At 39.5% G+C, this 16,402-nt stretch overlaps 1 protein-coding gene across 2 annotated transcripts; it reads right to left on the reverse strand.

The window, feature by feature from the left end:
- Positions 1 to 372: 372 nt before the first annotated feature.
- On the reverse strand, positions 373 to 10,007 carry ARL14EP (ARF like GTPase 14 effector protein). 2 transcript variants are annotated; one of them, XM_081098167.1, is made up of 4 exons: positions 9,914 to 10,007; positions 4,874 to 5,375; positions 3,037 to 3,164; positions 373 to 1,979 (listed from the first exon to the last, which is right to left on the reverse strand). In XM_081098167.1, the coding sequence occupies exons 2-4, from the start codon at positions 5,297 to 5,299 to the stop codon at positions 1,751 to 1,753; spliced, it is 783 nt and encodes a 260-aa protein (XP_080954293.1). In that variant the 5' UTR covers positions 5,300 to 5,375; positions 9,914 to 10,007; the 3' UTR covers positions 373 to 1,750. The 2 variants fall into 2 exon arrangements, with proteins under 2 accessions (XP_080954293.1, XP_080954294.1); XM_081098168.1 differs by having other exon boundaries at positions 9,634 to 9,925.
- Between the last annotated feature and the right edge of the window lie 6,395 nt (positions 10,008 to 16,402).

Below are 16,402 nucleotides of genomic sequence, written 5' to 3' on the forward strand. Positions count from 1 at the left end.
AGTAAAGAGATACTAAGAGTGTACAAAAATAAAAATAAACCTCTATTGGTCAATAAAACTGGTTGTATAAATTTATAGTTTCAATGGCTAAAAAATATCTCAAGTTGTTTTAAGCTCATCTGATTCAACTAAAGTACTATATTTAGGGAAGACAAGACAAAAATCTAGATTAGTGGCAGTATCCTAGATAATGAAAGATTTAGAACAGGTATTTTAAAACATATTTTTTTATGTTTTAAAAAAATAAAGGGCAGAGAGAAGTTATCACCCACCCCCATCCTCCAAACAACACCCACAAAAATCCCAACATCAAGTTTCAATTTCCAAATAATTTATAGTCTCAACCAGTGTTCTCTATTTGTTATTATTATTCCCTTAAGGAGTCTTTTTTTAGTCCTCTAATTGCAATCAACATCTATTTATATACTTATGTATATTTTTGCTTTAAATACAGAAATAAGATTTTTGCGACAAAGAACACATTTTCACCAAGAAAGCATGGTCTAAACAATGAAAGGTTTACAGTATTAAAACATTTATTTGAAGAGTTTAAGTGGGGAGAAGAAATGGCATATTTTAGTACAGATATGTGGATTATTCCCAAAACAGTTTAGTACTCAACCACTGCATCAAAATTAATTTTTCCTAAAGTAAGCACTTTTCTCAGTTACAGGCAGTTCTTGCCTTGCATGATAGTATGGGATCATAAAAAAATGGCCAATCTTTGTTAATAATCAATGAGGAAAATGATACTTGTTCTGTTCAGTTAAAATGTAAATGGAAAAATTATAAAAGTATTTAGTACACTGTAATTTAAAACATTAGAAAGATTGAGAATTCATGTTCTTTCATTGTAAAAAATTAATCTAGTCATTTAAACAGTGCTTGCTTTTTTTTGTCCAGTAACTTATACCATAGCAAATTGTCATTCTCCTTTAAATTTGGATTAGTTTCCATATTTCAGCATTTGTACTTTGAATGTCGTAAAATATTTCTGCAATTTCCTTTAATGTGAAGTTTCTAACATCACTTCCTCGGGGACAAAACCTTTCCTCATTTATGCTGGGAAGTTTGCTGCCACTAAATTTCTCTGGCTGCATATCCAGAGGCTCTAGGTTGAAAAGCAGCACTGTCAACATTCCCATGATCAGCGACTTCTTCTACAACTCCATTAACGTTCACCTCGAATCTCAATTCTGTCTGGCATTATCACTTTTAATTTATTTGCCCATTCTTTCCATTACCTACTTTTATAAAATGTCACATGTGGGGCAAGAAAATATACCTGTATGCTTTGCTGTCTGAAAGTGGGCTGATTAACAGATGTGCAGTGACCAACCTCCAGCAGAATTTGAGAAGTAATGTGATTGGCCACTGATCATAAAATACATCTGTTATTCACAGTGACTACTTCATGTACTTTACTCACGGTTAATATATCCTGGAAACTGAAATTTGAACTGTACTGTTAGGGAACTGGTGTTATTCAACTAAATCATTGTTATCGGAATTTGTGGCTTTGTGAATTGTGCAAATTGAGGAGTGCTTATGCCTTACTTGTTTACATTGGCCCAGATAGGCTCTAAGTGGCTGCTGAAATAAATTCACAATATTAGCGCTGGTTGAGTGCATGTTAAGGTAGTTTTCAAATTTTTGTCATTTGGCAATCAACTTTAAAATGCATTTAAGAATGACAGACTTTTAGAAATAGAGAAAGTACTTTAAAGATCCCATAATGAAATGCTACAAATTATCCGGCATGTTTGTTATGAATTATTTCTCCCCCTTCAATTTCGATTTGCTCATAGAGCCACTTGCGGTCACAGCGGCATTCAGCTCCACATTTGGTGGAACCACAGGCAGGACAAGCATAGAAACACCCTAAGCAATCTTCATCCAGGCAGTCGCAGAGGTCCATTCCGCTGAAAATCAGGAGACCCTGGCTATCATAGACCTTACTCTTGGCTGGTATCACTTGTCTGTAAAATAAACACAGGCGAATTACACCTCACAAGTATATTACTTTTTGAATACTTAATTGAAAATAAGGTAATGGAAAAATTTAAGGAGATAAAATATTCTGAATTAGGGATGAAGTCCTACCAGACTGGTACATGACTTACCAGACTCAAGGCTACTCTACAGTTAGAGTAGTATGAACTCCTCGTCAGAAGAGACACTACTCTGAAGAACTGACACAAATACAATAAGCCTAAAATTCCTCTCAAAGTCCATTGAAAAATCAACTCAACAAAAGAATGGACAAGAACTTTGTCCAAAAATAGGTATATTTCTGTTAAAACTTCCCTTACCGTTAAGAAAAGGAAAGTGGGTAGTTAATAGAGGTACTTTTTGTTGGCTACCAATCTCTTTACTGCTTTGTGAATATCATTTTATTTTTATTACAGTGTACTACCCTACTGGTTTTTATGCTGCAACTAATCTGTTTCAAGTTCTTTGATGGATTACAGCAAATCTGACTTAAAAATACTTATATGACTCAACAGAAAACCTTAAGATAGAATAAATGCAATCTGTAGAAAATTCTGAATGATTATACTAATATTTCTTTATCAATTTATATTTTAGAAATGCTCAATTTAAAAAGTCACATCTAAACAATTTAGTTTCCTCATTCACTCTGGTGACTGTACCATAACTTTTCCATTTCATACCTATAAAGTTTCTCATAAAATTTACTTTCCTGCTGCCACTCATACAGCAGATATACCAATTATATAATATCAATGCTTTTCAAAAAATTCAATTACTTTAATTCTAATAATTTGTTTAAATTATTTTAATTCTTATGCAAAAATATTATCTTGTTCACTTCATTGATACTTTCTTAGAAACAAATTTTTCAAGTTGAAAAAGATGTCAATTATTTATGAGGCCTTCAGATATTCTTACCAATTCCAGATTATCCAATTTAAAATACTAACCCAGAAAATTCAAAACTTAAGAGAAAGATAGGAGAACAACACAGATATGAGTCAGAAAGTTAACATATGTCGGAAGTAACACATAGCCTACCTGTCTGAACTGGAGGTTACACTTTTTGTAAGCCTTCTTTTTTCTCTTTTACCAGTTTCTGGAGGAAATTCAGTTTGCTTTCCTGGATTTGCAAACTGTAATGATTTCAAAGCTTTAGCAGTTCTTCCCTGAATAAAGGTAAACAAATTACCAATTTGACATCAGGTCATATTTTATTACTATTTCACTTACTGTTAATCCAGATTATTCCTTAACCTGGAAGACAGTCTCGAACTCACAAAAAAAAAAGAAAAAAAAGGTTTTAGAGCCCAAGTACAACAAAATTTACAGCCCTGGACCATATTAAAAATTTATTGGTAATTTACATGTAATATTTTCATTACCTAATTTTAATTTCTGGCATATAGGAGAGGAAGGGCACAGACACGGTGAAAACTGAAATAGCTGTTGCCAACATGTGAGAGAAGTCAGAAAAACTGCTTTATAACCTGAGGGTCCTACTAATGATCCTGAGTCCTTAAGAAAAGTTTCTCTTGTTATTATGTTTTCAAAAGCAGAGAATAAGTCCTAAAATGCATTACAAATTTTGATGGTGAAGAGTTTAAGTTTGTTACTTGGGGGAAACAGCTTTATGTGATACATTCCTCAAGAGCAATGGATAAATAAACTGGTGAAGTGACAGTAGCAAGTACTTAGTATGAACTGCAAGATACCACTGAGTCCTGGAGATATGCCTCTAGGGGGAGCACCAAAGGAAAGCACTATACATAATTTAAATTTTAGTTACCTCTTGACTTATTAATATAATGAAAAATTACAATTCTTCCCAGCTGCAAGAATTATAAATTAATTACAAATAGAAATTTTAAGCAGTGCTCCTTTGACATATTTGTCCTTGTTCTACACCAAAGAGAGCTTTATGAAATCTTAAGTTGTTTTAATATGGTTAAAGAGAGTCTTGGGCATATTATGTTATTCCTTTCCCAAACTTACTTTCTTTATCATTCAATCTAGGTCAGAGATTTTCAACTGGTGTGCCCCCGCACACTGGTGTGCTGCAAGAATTTTTAAAACATGCAATACTGGACTATTTAGTCAGGGGAACTGACCTCTTTCCCCTTAAACTGTCAAATAAAGAAACGACAACAGCCAACACAACAACAGCTGTCCAGTGTAAATGAAATAAAAATTATAACTGTATATTTTGTCCATTGGCCAAAAATATATCTTTTTTGGTGTGCCACAGAACTTTAGAAATTACTTTATGTATGCTATGAGATGAAAGGTTGAAAATCCCTGATCTAGGTATCTAGAAATATTTAGAAACACCATTTATTTTCACTTCCCCAACTTTACATTCACTGCATGCTGATTAGTATAATCCTATACAATAACAGCCTAATATGCTAAGTGTCTGGTCATCCGTTCAATCAAAGTGTAATATGCTAATGATATGCTAAGGCCACTCAATCGCTTGCTATGACGTACACTGACCACCAGGGGGCAGATGCTCCGACCGGTAGGTTAGCTTGCTGCTGGGTTCTGGCTGATCAGGACTGAGCAAGATAGGCCCGAGATGCCCTAGAGCTCTCCCGCAGTCCCTCCCCGGCTGGCCAACCTCCCGCATCCCTCCCTGGTCCCGATCGTGCACTGGTGGTGTCCCTTGGCCTGGCCTGTGCCTTCTCGCAATCCAGGCGAGATGTCAGGGAGCTGGTTTCGGCCTGATCCCGCCAGCCAGGCCGAGGGACGCCACTGGTGCATGAATTCGTGCACTGGGCCTCTAGTAAACAATAATGTAAATATGATTTCCTTATAGTTAAACAAAACCCCATGGTGTAGAAATAACATAGCAGAAAAAAATAACTACTATACATACATCTGAATCAGGTTTTCTTTTTTGCCGGTCTTCAGAATCAACATCCACACTTCCATTGATTATCTGTGTGCATTTTGGACAAAGCTTCCAACCAGGTACAAGCTGTCTGCCAAATTTTGCACTCAGGAAAGTGGCATCATCTAAGTCAATTACATGCAAGTTTTTTTTGGCTAGTTTTTTATGGATGTTAAAGGGGTCACAACATGACTTCTGCAAATCCTCAAATCTGTCAATGTAAATTTTTGCATGATGAAAGCAAATTGTATTGTTCCCAGAAAGTGTCATTCCAGTTCTAAGTTGAAGTAAAAGCATATCATTTGATGACAATTCTTGCAAAGTCTTGAAACCTGTATGACGAGTATAGAAAGTTTTATGGCACTCATTTGTGGTACGAAGCTGAACTCCAACTGAACACGGATCCATCATTCTTGATTCTAGCAAATTTCCTGTTTAATTCTGTCGAGCAACTGACCTCTCTCCAATAAGTGATATGCTGGTCACCCTGAAGAAAATATTAAAGAGAGTCAGATTTGTGCTGTAAATGTTTTATCTGGGAAACTGAAAGGCATTTGATAAAACTCAATACTTGTTTAAAAGAAAGAAAACTCTTAGCAAAAAAGGAAAAGAAAGGTATTTAACAAAAAGTATACAAGAAATATTATTATATTTAATCATGAAGCATCAGAAGCATTTCCTTTAAAGTCAGAACTACGTAATACCTGCTGTCACAGCTTCCATTTAACACCATATTAAAAGGTATCAGAATTGAAAAGAAAGAAACAAGAAATATTACTCAAAGATTATTTAACTATCTACATGGAAAATATGAGGTTTTAGCAAACTATTAGAAGTAGCAAGATAATTCAACAAAAATATTGGAAACCAAAAGCACTTTAAGATACCTTACAAAACATATAAAACTTAAAAAAGACACCTAAGGCTTTTATGGCAAAATTATCAAACAGAAAGACAAAAAAGATACTTTTAATAAATGCTGAAGAAATATGCCTTGGAAAGTCTATAGTAAATATGTCAATTCTCCAGGAATTTATAAATTCAAAACTATTCTAATAAAAATCCCATCAGGTGTTCCGCCTACTTCCTCTTGGAATTTAGTAAAATGGTTTACATGGAAGGGTAAAGGTCCAAGTAAGCCAAGAGAATCATGAAGAAAAACAGAATAAGACATTTACTATAAAACTATTATAATGAAAACTGGTATCAGCATAATATAGACAAATAGATCCATGAAAAGAGGAAGATGTATAACATATGGTATTATAAATCAGTGGGCATTACACATTAATGGAAGAAGGATTTAATGAAAGATGCTTGGAAAACTGCCTAACCATGTGGAAAAAGGCAGAATAAGATTTCTGTCTCACAAACAAAAATCAATTCCAGTTGGATTAAAGAATTAATCATAAAAGTATATTTACAAAAAAACAGAAGACTTTGTGATATATTTCGTTTGATATGTGCATTTTTGTTTGAGAATTTCTTCTCTGTCCCAGTATCACAAAGTCTTCTGTTTTTGGCACACTTTGAATACTGTATGTAATTTTTGGAGGAACACTTGAAGGAATTAAACTGTCTGCACAGTTATACTGTTTTCTAAGCATCCATTCCTTAGGTGTCACTATGGGGTTAGAATTACTTGCTATTGGAGTTGCCAGATAAAATACAGAATGCTCGGTTAAAGTTAAATTTTAGATAATGCACAAATAATTTTCACATTAAATATGTTCCAAATATTGCTAAAAAATAAGCTGTTATTTGTCTGAAATTCAAACTTAACTGGGAATCCCATATTTTTATTTGCTAATTCTAGCAACCTCATTTACTATGCAATTTTTATTTATTTATCTTTTTGGCATTCATTTTCTAGTAAGTAGAGATCTTTCTTTGGTGCCAGCTTCAAATTAAGTTCCACCTCTTACCTGTTATTAAAAGGAATTCGAACTTCCTATGAACAAATTATAGGAGTTGCTCAATTTAAAATGAAACTGTCTGAAAACAATAGCAGAGGGAAGTTCAGATTACAAAGAAAACTAATTATTTTTCTTCCCAAAATTTTTAGGGGAAGTGTAGTAATACTATGTTCCAATATGTTGATTTCTCATTAATACAGCTTTTTACTTGACCAGTCTCCTAATTAGTGGGAAAAGTAGTATTAAGAGGAAATTTAACCAAATAAAAAATTTTCTGAGTTTTTTTTTTTTTAAAGTATATTTTATTGATTTTTTACAGAGAGGAAGGGAGAGGGATAGAGAGAAACATCGATGAGAGAGAAACATGGATCAGCTGCCTCCTGCACAACCCCCACTGGGGATATGCCCTCAACCAAGGTACATGCCCTTGACCGGAATTGAACCTGGGACCCTTCAGTCCACAGGCTGATGCTCTATCCACTAAGCCAAACCAGTTAGAGCAATTTTCTGAGTTTTTAAGTTAAGTCAAGAATTCTTCCCTTCATGAAAAATGCCCTTTGGGAGTAGGGGTGAAGTATAAGTTCTTATAATTTGTCAAGCATTTTCTAAGCCATCTCTTATTTAATGAAAATAAAGTATTTTCATCGACCCCTACTATGCAAATCAGCAGCTTTAGTTATGAGCACACATAAAAAAGTCATGCCTCTTGTAACTGTCAACTTTTGTGCCAATTACCTTCAAATATTAACTATGTACATTACATAGTCACTAACACAAGGACTAAAGAGCCAAGATGAGATAATCTCAATTCTCAAGTAAAGGCCTAGAGCCAATAAGAAAGGTAAAGAGAATTTAAAACAAATATATAGTCCATAGTCCTGTCCTATCTAATGAAGATGGAATATGCAAATTAACCAGCACTCCACAACAAAAGATGGTGGCGCCCACAGCCAATAAGGAGGGAATATGCAAATTGATGTGACAAAGATGAGGGAGGCAGGGCCACTTGCCTCATCACCATGGCAATGAAGCAGGCTTCCGCCCAGCGGCAGCCAGGGGAAGGAAGGCCTATTCTTGCACAAATCTTCGTGCGTTGGGCCTCTAGTTTAAAAGATTTCTAGTGAGAGCCAGGCACAGCGATAGCACAAACATCATCTCATTCATCTTTACAACTTTGAGGTACTATCACTCCCACTTACAGATGAAGAATCTGAAGTTTAGAGCTCTAGTTTCCAGGCTAACACAATGGCTGATATATCAGAGACATGTATTTGCTAAATGAATTAAACATCCAAACACACATCCAAACCAAATTTTACTTTATATGAAGAATCCATTAGTTAGGCTCACCCAAAGCACTTCCCTCAGATTTTTTAATGCTCTGTCCAGTGTACTTTCCGATCATCTTTGGAATCCATTTGCAATTTGTCACTATTCCTCTGGTCCTTAAAGGCCAAAGGGAAGGAAGTGAAGAGGGATGGCAACAACTAAGAGGCAGTTTCCAGACCGAGAGTCATGCGCAAAGCTCTCCTCACTCTGCCTTATTCTGGATGAGACCAAGATTGTCGAACAATCCCAGGTTCCCGCTATGGATGCCGAGTAAGTGATTGTGAAACGGAACTGTAATCTGTGGAAAACACTTTCTTTTTTTTTTTTTTCCTTACCACTTTGTAGAAAATACAGTCTGGGCTCTTTAGAATGCCATCACGTGTTCTAAATGCCACAACACTGCCGTCAAAACTACACTACCTGCGTTGTTCTTTTCCGTTGTATGCCTTTATATTGTTCTCTTTGCTTAGGTTACCCGGGTTACGGGGTTCAAGGCCACCATATTCCAATCCTCATCCACCTAACGGGTAGGTGATGGCGAGAACCTTTTGAGCTCGGCGTGTCAGCATTTTGAAAAACCCTAACTTAACTCTGGTGCCGTGTCACAGATAGAAATTTTTTGATATTTGCCACCATAGTAAAACAAAGACTTATATTTTTGTTATTTATTTTATATATTTAAATGCCATTTAACAAAGGAAAATCAACCAAAAAAATGAGCTCGCGTGTCATAGGTTCGCCATCACTGAGTCCTAACCCATCGCTTCGAGGGCTCCCCGGCTGAGGCATCCTTCCGGACAGAGCCAGTGCCCCCCGATCTGCGGAGCCTCACCCAGATACCACGGCTGCAGGCCTCCTTCCTCTGGCCGCACTTCCCTGGGAGCTGAGCTGACCTCACGGTGCTCTCTCAGCTGCTGGAGGACAGAGCTCTATGGCGTCACCTTCTTTATCATCCGGTGGAGGAACAAGAACTCCGGGGGCTCCCCTTGTCATAGCCCTCATCACAGGCTCGCTGTTGGTTAAGTCGCCCCCCGCCCCCCTTACACCTTAGTTCTGTGAGGGCAGGAAATCGCCTGGGTCCCCTGTACCCTTGACGTCTCCAGCACAACACTGACCCCTAGTAGACTCTTCACAACGTCTTTTCAACGAATACCTGCCCAGAAACGATAGGAACCTCACCCCAAGAGGCCTACATCTCCCCAAATCAATGCGACTAAGTCCCCAGGATGCGGCAATCCTTCCCACCCCAACCCTGTGGAGGTCGCAGGCCTGACGGCCCTGTGAGCGGCTCTATCCAAATGTTTCAGGCCACCAGATCCGTCCAAGGAGGACCTACTATGTTCATGGTACCGGGATAAAAAAACGACTACTATTCCGCCTCCGGCCTCAACCACACATCTAGGGCCGGGAGGACTCCGATGACAAAGAATAAAAACAAAACAGGAGAGAGACGCTGGGTACGGGGTTGAAGGCCACCATATTTTAACCTCATCCACTAACCCATCGCTTTGAGGGCTCCCGGGCTCCGGACGAGAGGCGACAACCCGCAGACGCGACAGATGCGGCGGCCACCGCGCAGGGCCTGGGCACCAAGGGGCGCCGGATGAACCGGGGTCGGAGATCGGCGGGTCGGGAGGCTGCGGAACAGTCCCCTCCCGCTTCCGGGCCTCCTCTCCGGCCTCCGTGACCCGGCCCGAGTCTCCCTCCTTTCCAGGGACCCGTCTCCCCGCCCACGCCCCCGCTTCTTCCCTCCCAGAACCTCCCCCGCGGCCCGTTCCACCTGAGCGCGAGCTCCGCCGCCCGGGTTCGCACAGAACTTGTCACCACGCACCGCCACCTCCGCGACCTGCTCCACGGCGCGCCCTCGCACTACCACCGAGAGGACGGCGAGCGAGAGCTAGAGGGGCCCGGCGCGACCATAGAGAGCTAAGCGGGGGGAGCCTAGAGCGGAAGGAGCCTGGCGCCCCCCCGCGGCGGAAAGGACGAGGCGGCGTCAATGGGAGGATGAATGATTCAAGGTGAGGCAACAGTTGCTTCTTGCTCTGGCGAGATGTTGTTGTTTTCGGGAACGGCTCGGTCCCGGGGCCGCCTCTTCCCAGGTGCAGGTTTGGCTAGCTTGGGTTCTGTTCGCGAATCTCGACGCCTGATCGTGAAGCCAAATGTTTGCACCCCAATCTTTCTAACCCGTGGAGTAGAAGGGCCTGTGTTACAAGGACCTCAAGAACAGACCCTTTATTTAAGGTCTCACATTTTATTTCATTAATTTTATTCAAGCTAAAAGTATTCCAAAATGCATCTCTTTTTAAACTATTAAAAAAAAAAATAGGTGTTTATTACTTTGAGTATAATATGGGCTCCGAGAAGATGCTTGTAAATGTTTTGAGGGGAGAAATCACTCTCTTGTATCTCTAATGTTTGCCACAGTTTAGGTACTCATTCATTTTAGAATGGATTTCATTCATTTAGCATCTTTGAGAGCTCAAGACCCCTTCCAGCGGTTCTCAACCTGTGGGTCGCGACCATCGGAAAACACATATAGCATATCAGATATTTACATTACGATTCATAACAGTAGCAAAATTACAGTTATGAAGTAGCAACGGAAATAATTTTATGGTTGGGGAGGTCACCACAACATGAGGACCTGTATTAAAGGGTCGCGGCATTAGGAAGGTTGAGAACCACTGCTAGGCTAAAGGGACTCAGCCTTCAACCATTTTCAGGTGGGAGGTGGAGGGAAAAGCCTCCCAGCCCCCCAGTACTGTTTTTGTAGCCACCCAAGTGAAGGAAAAAAAAAAAAAAGTGAGACAGAGAGATGCAGTCCACCAAGGCCCGAGCTTGCTAGTAATGCTGTACACACTTAATGTCGGTTCCCTGCAGGGAGCCTACGGCTCTGCCACCACCTCCATGATGCCGTGCAAGCAGGCTGGGTTTTGCTACTCACCCTATTACACCAGTCTTAGAACTGGGGAATGAGAGAAAGGCAAAAACAGCAGATAACCCATTCAGCTGTTTCTTCCGGAGGTCGCATGCAGTAGCTTTTGTAGTAGTTACTTTATGGTTGGCACTTTGCTAAGAGAAAATGAGACAAATGAGTAAAACTCACCCCTCCTTTCAAAGAGCTCACAGGCCAGAGAGAGAAACAAAGGAGGCAAGCGTCAACCCCAGGGGGGCGTGATAAATGCCACAATGGAAACACAGAACATGAACAGGGTGAAATGAAGATTACTAAGGCAGAGGCGTTCTGAGAGGAGATTATTGCTTGAATTGATTGAGCTGTCCTGTGGAAAACTAACCCGATGCCATGGGGGCTTTCAGGCCAACTGCTGCGAGGCAAGCTGTCCTAGAGGTAATGAAATAGAAGACTCACAGACCAAATGAAGATGCTTGAATAAAATGGTTTATGGACTCCATTTTAACACCCAGGGAAAAGCAAGGGAAAAGAGTAGGAATACACTGACACGTTTAGGATAGGATGCAAACAAGTGGAAGGACATCGCTTGGATCTGGAGTTAAACAACGTTCAGATGTCCAGTCAACCTCTTCCATTGATGATATGCTTTTGAGGACCAGAGTTCAGGTCACAGAAGGGAGGCCCACATGCTTGCTCTGTTGGATAGGTGCCGGGAAACATGGCTGGCCACAACCAGGGCTCACTAATTAGCCTGAACAGAGATGGGTTTATTTGCATTAATTAATTTATTAATTAATTTTTTTTTGGGATTGAGCACATGTGAGATTATACCAGGTGTCACCTCTGGATGAATGATTTGGTGGTGACATGGCTGTCAGCCCAGAGATGACATAATTATTCATAACTTAGTTTTTCTGCCCCCCCCCTTTTGTTTTTACTATAAATGTCCCTCTGTTCCATGATATTTTCAACTTGGGATGCCTTACAGTGTACTCACTATGTATATTTAATGGAATTCTGCCTATGTTTCACAAAATACATGCTTACTCATATTCTCTATATAAAACATCCTATAAATTTTGCATTTATCTCATAAGCTGCCAGTGTATTTAACACTTTTTCTGACTAACACTTCTTATGACTTTCATCCATCCCTAAGGAAACTGCAAGGAATTCAGTATAGCTGGAGTGGGAAGCTGAGAAAGGTAAGTAGAGGACAGATAATGCTCTTTTTTATGTCGTATAGGAGAGACTAAACTTTATTCTGAACTGAAGTGGAAAACTGTGAGGAGTATGGAGAATAAGGAAGAAGTTCAGTACTGGGCAGGAGAGCCAGTTCTCTTTTGCCCTAATGCAGAGATTAATAATGATGTCCTCCATCAACTCAGTGTCTCTGTGGGGTGAGATGATTCCTTCCCCTACCCCTTCCTTAAACATTTAGTAATGTCTGGAAACATTTCTTTGTTTTCCGCTAGGGGGCGCTACTGATATTTAGTGGGGTGAGGACAGGGGAGTTCCTAAACATGCTATGTTGTGGAAGACAACCCCTCACAAAAGAATGATCTGGTTCAAAATTTCAATAGTGCCAAGATTGAAATACCCCAAACTAAGGGACTTAAGAAAGCATAGAGAGCAAGCAGGCTACTTAGTAACTGATTAGCTATAGATGTGAGGAAGAAGGAGAGAATAATTTTAGGGTTCTGGCTTGGGTAATTGGGAGGACAAAAGGAGAAATGGGTTATGGAGAATAGAGAGAAGGAATTAAACCTTGGATATGTTAAGTCTAAGACAGCCAAGTGAAGATGCACAGTATGCCGTTGGAAAGAAGAGGAAGGCGATGAGAGGAATTTGAGCTGAAGATCCGTTTTGGTAAATGTTAATACTAGATCAGTCTTTACAGATAAGCTTCAAGAAGGAATCTGAGCCCTAGCTGGTTTGGCTCAGTGTATAGAGTGTCAGCCTGCTGGCTGAAGGGTCCTGGGTTCGATTCCCGTTAAGGGCACATGCCAGAGTTGCAGGTTTGATCCCCAGTAGGGGATGTGCAGGAGACAGCCAATCAATGATTCTCTCTCATCATTGATGTTTCTATCTCTCTTCTCCCTCACCCTCTCTGAAATCAATAAAAATATATTTTTTTTTAAAAAAGAAAGAATCTGAGATGTTGGCAAGCAATTACACAATTGATTTGCAAACAATAGATTTAGATCTCAAAGGAAGTCGCAGAAGGAGGAGGCAGTGAGGTAGCCAGAAATCAAAGGCAGAGCAAAGTCCCACCTACCAAGGGAGGCAAGAGTTGAAAGCAGGGCTCTAGCAGTATGGGAGGGAGAGGTTGCTGCAGAACAGTACTGGCCTTTAGATGTACAATGAGAGTCACATATGTAATTGTAAATTTTTTAGTAGTAATATTAGAAAGTTTAAAAAGAAATAGGTAAATTAATTTATAAATATGTTTTGTTTAACCCAATATATTTAAAACATTATCATTTCACCATGTAATTAATATAAAATTATTAATAAAGTATGTTATAGCCTTTTTTTAATACTAAGTTATTTTGAAATCTGGTGTGTATTTTATACCTCCAGTACCTTTCAATTTGGACTAGCCACTTTTCAGGTACTCAGTTGCTCCATGTAGATAGTGGCTACCATATTGGATTGCATAACTGTATAAAAATCAAGTAAAAAAGAGACTAAAATATATGCTTTAGAGCAATTAGATGGTTATAGATGGTGTGATAAGAGCTCTTTCAGTGAAGTGGAGGGTAGAAGCCAGAATATACCCAGTTAAAGCATGGGAAGTTAGAGATAATAGCTACCATAGAGAACATTTTCAACAGCCTTTACTATGATTACTATAGTATGAAGGCCTTTTTTTTTTTTTTTTTTTTTAGTTTTGAGTCTGATTAAGATTAAACAACACAATTCAGTTTTTTAAATAGGTTTTAACAATTATATTTGGACTTTTGCTTCGGCAGATTGCCCTCCTACTGAAAACCACTATTTTTAGATATTGGAGGATATCTAAATACTGAATTATGATCCTGAAAGAAGAGAAACAACTAAGGTGAGTCCTGCCCTGGCTGGTTTGGCTCAGTGGATAGGGTGTCATCCTGCGGACTGAAGGGCCCCAGGTTCAATTCTAATCAAGGGCATGTGCTGCTTGCAGCTTGTTCCCCCTGGCCCTGGTCAGGGTGCATGTGATGTGTCTCTCTCACATCAGTGTTTCTCTCTGTCTCTCCCCCTCCTTTCCACTCTCTTTAAAAATCAGTGGAAACATATCCTCGGGTAAGGATTAACAAAAAAATAAAAATAAAAAAAATAAGGTAAGTCCTATAGTGATCCCAGCTTACTGCCTGGAACCAGAGTTCAGGTCATAGAGCCGGTAGGGGAACCTAAACAGAGACTAGTGGTTTCACCAAATGGAGGAGACAGAGATGGAGATTCAGAGAAGCTGATGGGCTGGTATCAGAGAGGAGGAAGTGGCACAGAGTCTTGGAGGCCTCCCCAGGTGAACTTTTCCCTTATACCGAAGTGGGAAATGCCCGGCCCGGGCCATATAAGGCCCGAGAAATCATTTGGTCTGGCCCTGCAAAGGCATTAGGTGTGAGTTAATTAAATGTTTGACCAAATATAGCAGGCTAATTTTTAAATTGATAATTTTGTATGGCACGTGAATGATATAAATATCCAAATGGCCCTTGGCAGAAAAAATGTTGCCCATCCCTGCTTTATATCTTTGCCTGGGTATTGATCTGTTCAGTGGAAGAGTGAAACTCTGGGAGGTGCGTGAAAGAACCACCAAAAAGTAGTAGGCCAGCCCTACCCGGTTTGGCTCAGTGGATAGGGCGTCGGCCTGCGGACTCAAGGGTCCCAGGTTCGATTCTGGTCAAGGGCATGTACCTTGGTTGCGGGCACATACCCAGTAGGGGGTGTGCAGGAGGCAGCTGATTGGTGTTTCTCTCTCATCGATGTTTCTAACTCTCTATCCCTCTCCCTTCCTCTCTGTAAAAAATCAATAAAATATATTTTTAAAAAAAGTAGTAGGCCAAACAATTTCTAATGCTGAGAATAAATAGTTTGTGTTCCCAATCATCCAGAGTAGAGGAATCTTGTAATAAACACTTTGTTCCTATCAGTCAAAATAAAACCAGGGGAGTCTGGCCAGTGAATGTTACTCTTCCTCTCTCTCCCCGCCTCCCCCTCTCCCTGCCAGCATGCTAGCTGTAAGGGAGCTGAATTTATTGCTTGGTGGCTCAAGGCTTCTGGTGCTTATGCTCCAGCAAGCAAAGTGAAAGCTTCTTCATCTTTTATGACCCATCCCCTGTAGTCCTGAATTGTCACTTCCACCTGTTCTGTTGGTTATATGTGAGTCACTGATTTGGCCCAGATTCAAGGACAGGGAACATAGCTTCTACCTCTTGATGGAAGAAGTATAAAACAATTTGCAGATACGTTTTAAAAATGCATAAAATGGTGTAGTCTAGTACCAAATCTAATAACGACATACTTTCAAAGTAGTGATGAGTACTATAAATGATATTTTGAGTTATTTGTAACAACTATAATTTGATACACAATAATCTGTGATTTCTATTGGTGATTCTATATGGGTACTGTAAACACAGTTATTAATACTACAGTGCTAATAGGTACTGCTAGCAAACTATAATTTGTTGTCTGCATTTGTAAGTAAATGAAATGCTCGATTTCATTTAGAGGCTAGGGGAATAAAGAGATAACTATAACTAGGGGCATATAAAAGCAATATTCAGAGTCTATATGAAGTTAGAGAGTATGAATATGTAGGTAGAGACATAAATCTATGATGTGAAAATTTCAATTCCTCTTCTAGTGTTAAGGTGTCCTTATGAGGGACAAATAACTGGATTAATTCAAGGTAGAGGAATTGTCAATCAGGTGCATCAGAAGGGACAACGGACTTTAGAATTTTGTCAAGAAAGTCACTGGATGGTAAGAGTTATGAAAGAAGATGCCATGTTGGTTTGGCTTACTATAGCATTCCCAGACTGTTAGTTGAGTGGTTGGAATGGTTAAACTTGTATGTCTCCCTCTGCTGGCTTCTTGGCAGTATTGCTCTTCAAAGCTCTGCCTAATATCCCAAATAAGGGTTCTCTCATGGAATCCCTGGAATATTTAGAATTGTTTATATTGTTCATATTGTTCTGTAAAGAAGCTCACCCCTCAATTCAGAGCATCCCCATCAAAGCCATCAGTATCTTCTCTTACTATTGCTAATAACGGCTAATATAGAGAAGACAAAACATGTAGATATTAATGGCTTGACTCCTAATTTTCCTAGAGAGTAATTAGAAAGAAATGAGATATATGTAAACA

This window comes from Myotis nattereri (assembly GCF_964212035.1).
Source record: "Myotis nattereri genome assembly, chromosome: 9".
In the NCBI taxonomy this organism is placed as follows: domain Eukaryota; kingdom Metazoa; phylum Chordata; class Mammalia; order Chiroptera; family Vespertilionidae; genus Myotis; species Myotis nattereri.

Excerpts from the sequence above, each read along its gene's own strand:
- ARL14EP (XM_081098167.1), bottom strand. The coding sequence starts at position 5,299 with ATGATGGATCCGTGTTCAGTTGGAGTTCAGCTTCGTACCACAAATGAG. Across the intron at positions 3,165-4,873 it reads AAAGAAAACCTGATTCAGAT|GGAAGAACTGCTAAAGCTTT; the intron begins GTATGTATAGTA and ends ACCTTTATTCAG. Across the intron at positions 1,980-3,036 it reads GTAACCTCCAGTTCAGACAG|ACAAGTGATACCAGCCAAGA; the intron begins GTAGGCTATGTG and ends TTTATTTTACAG.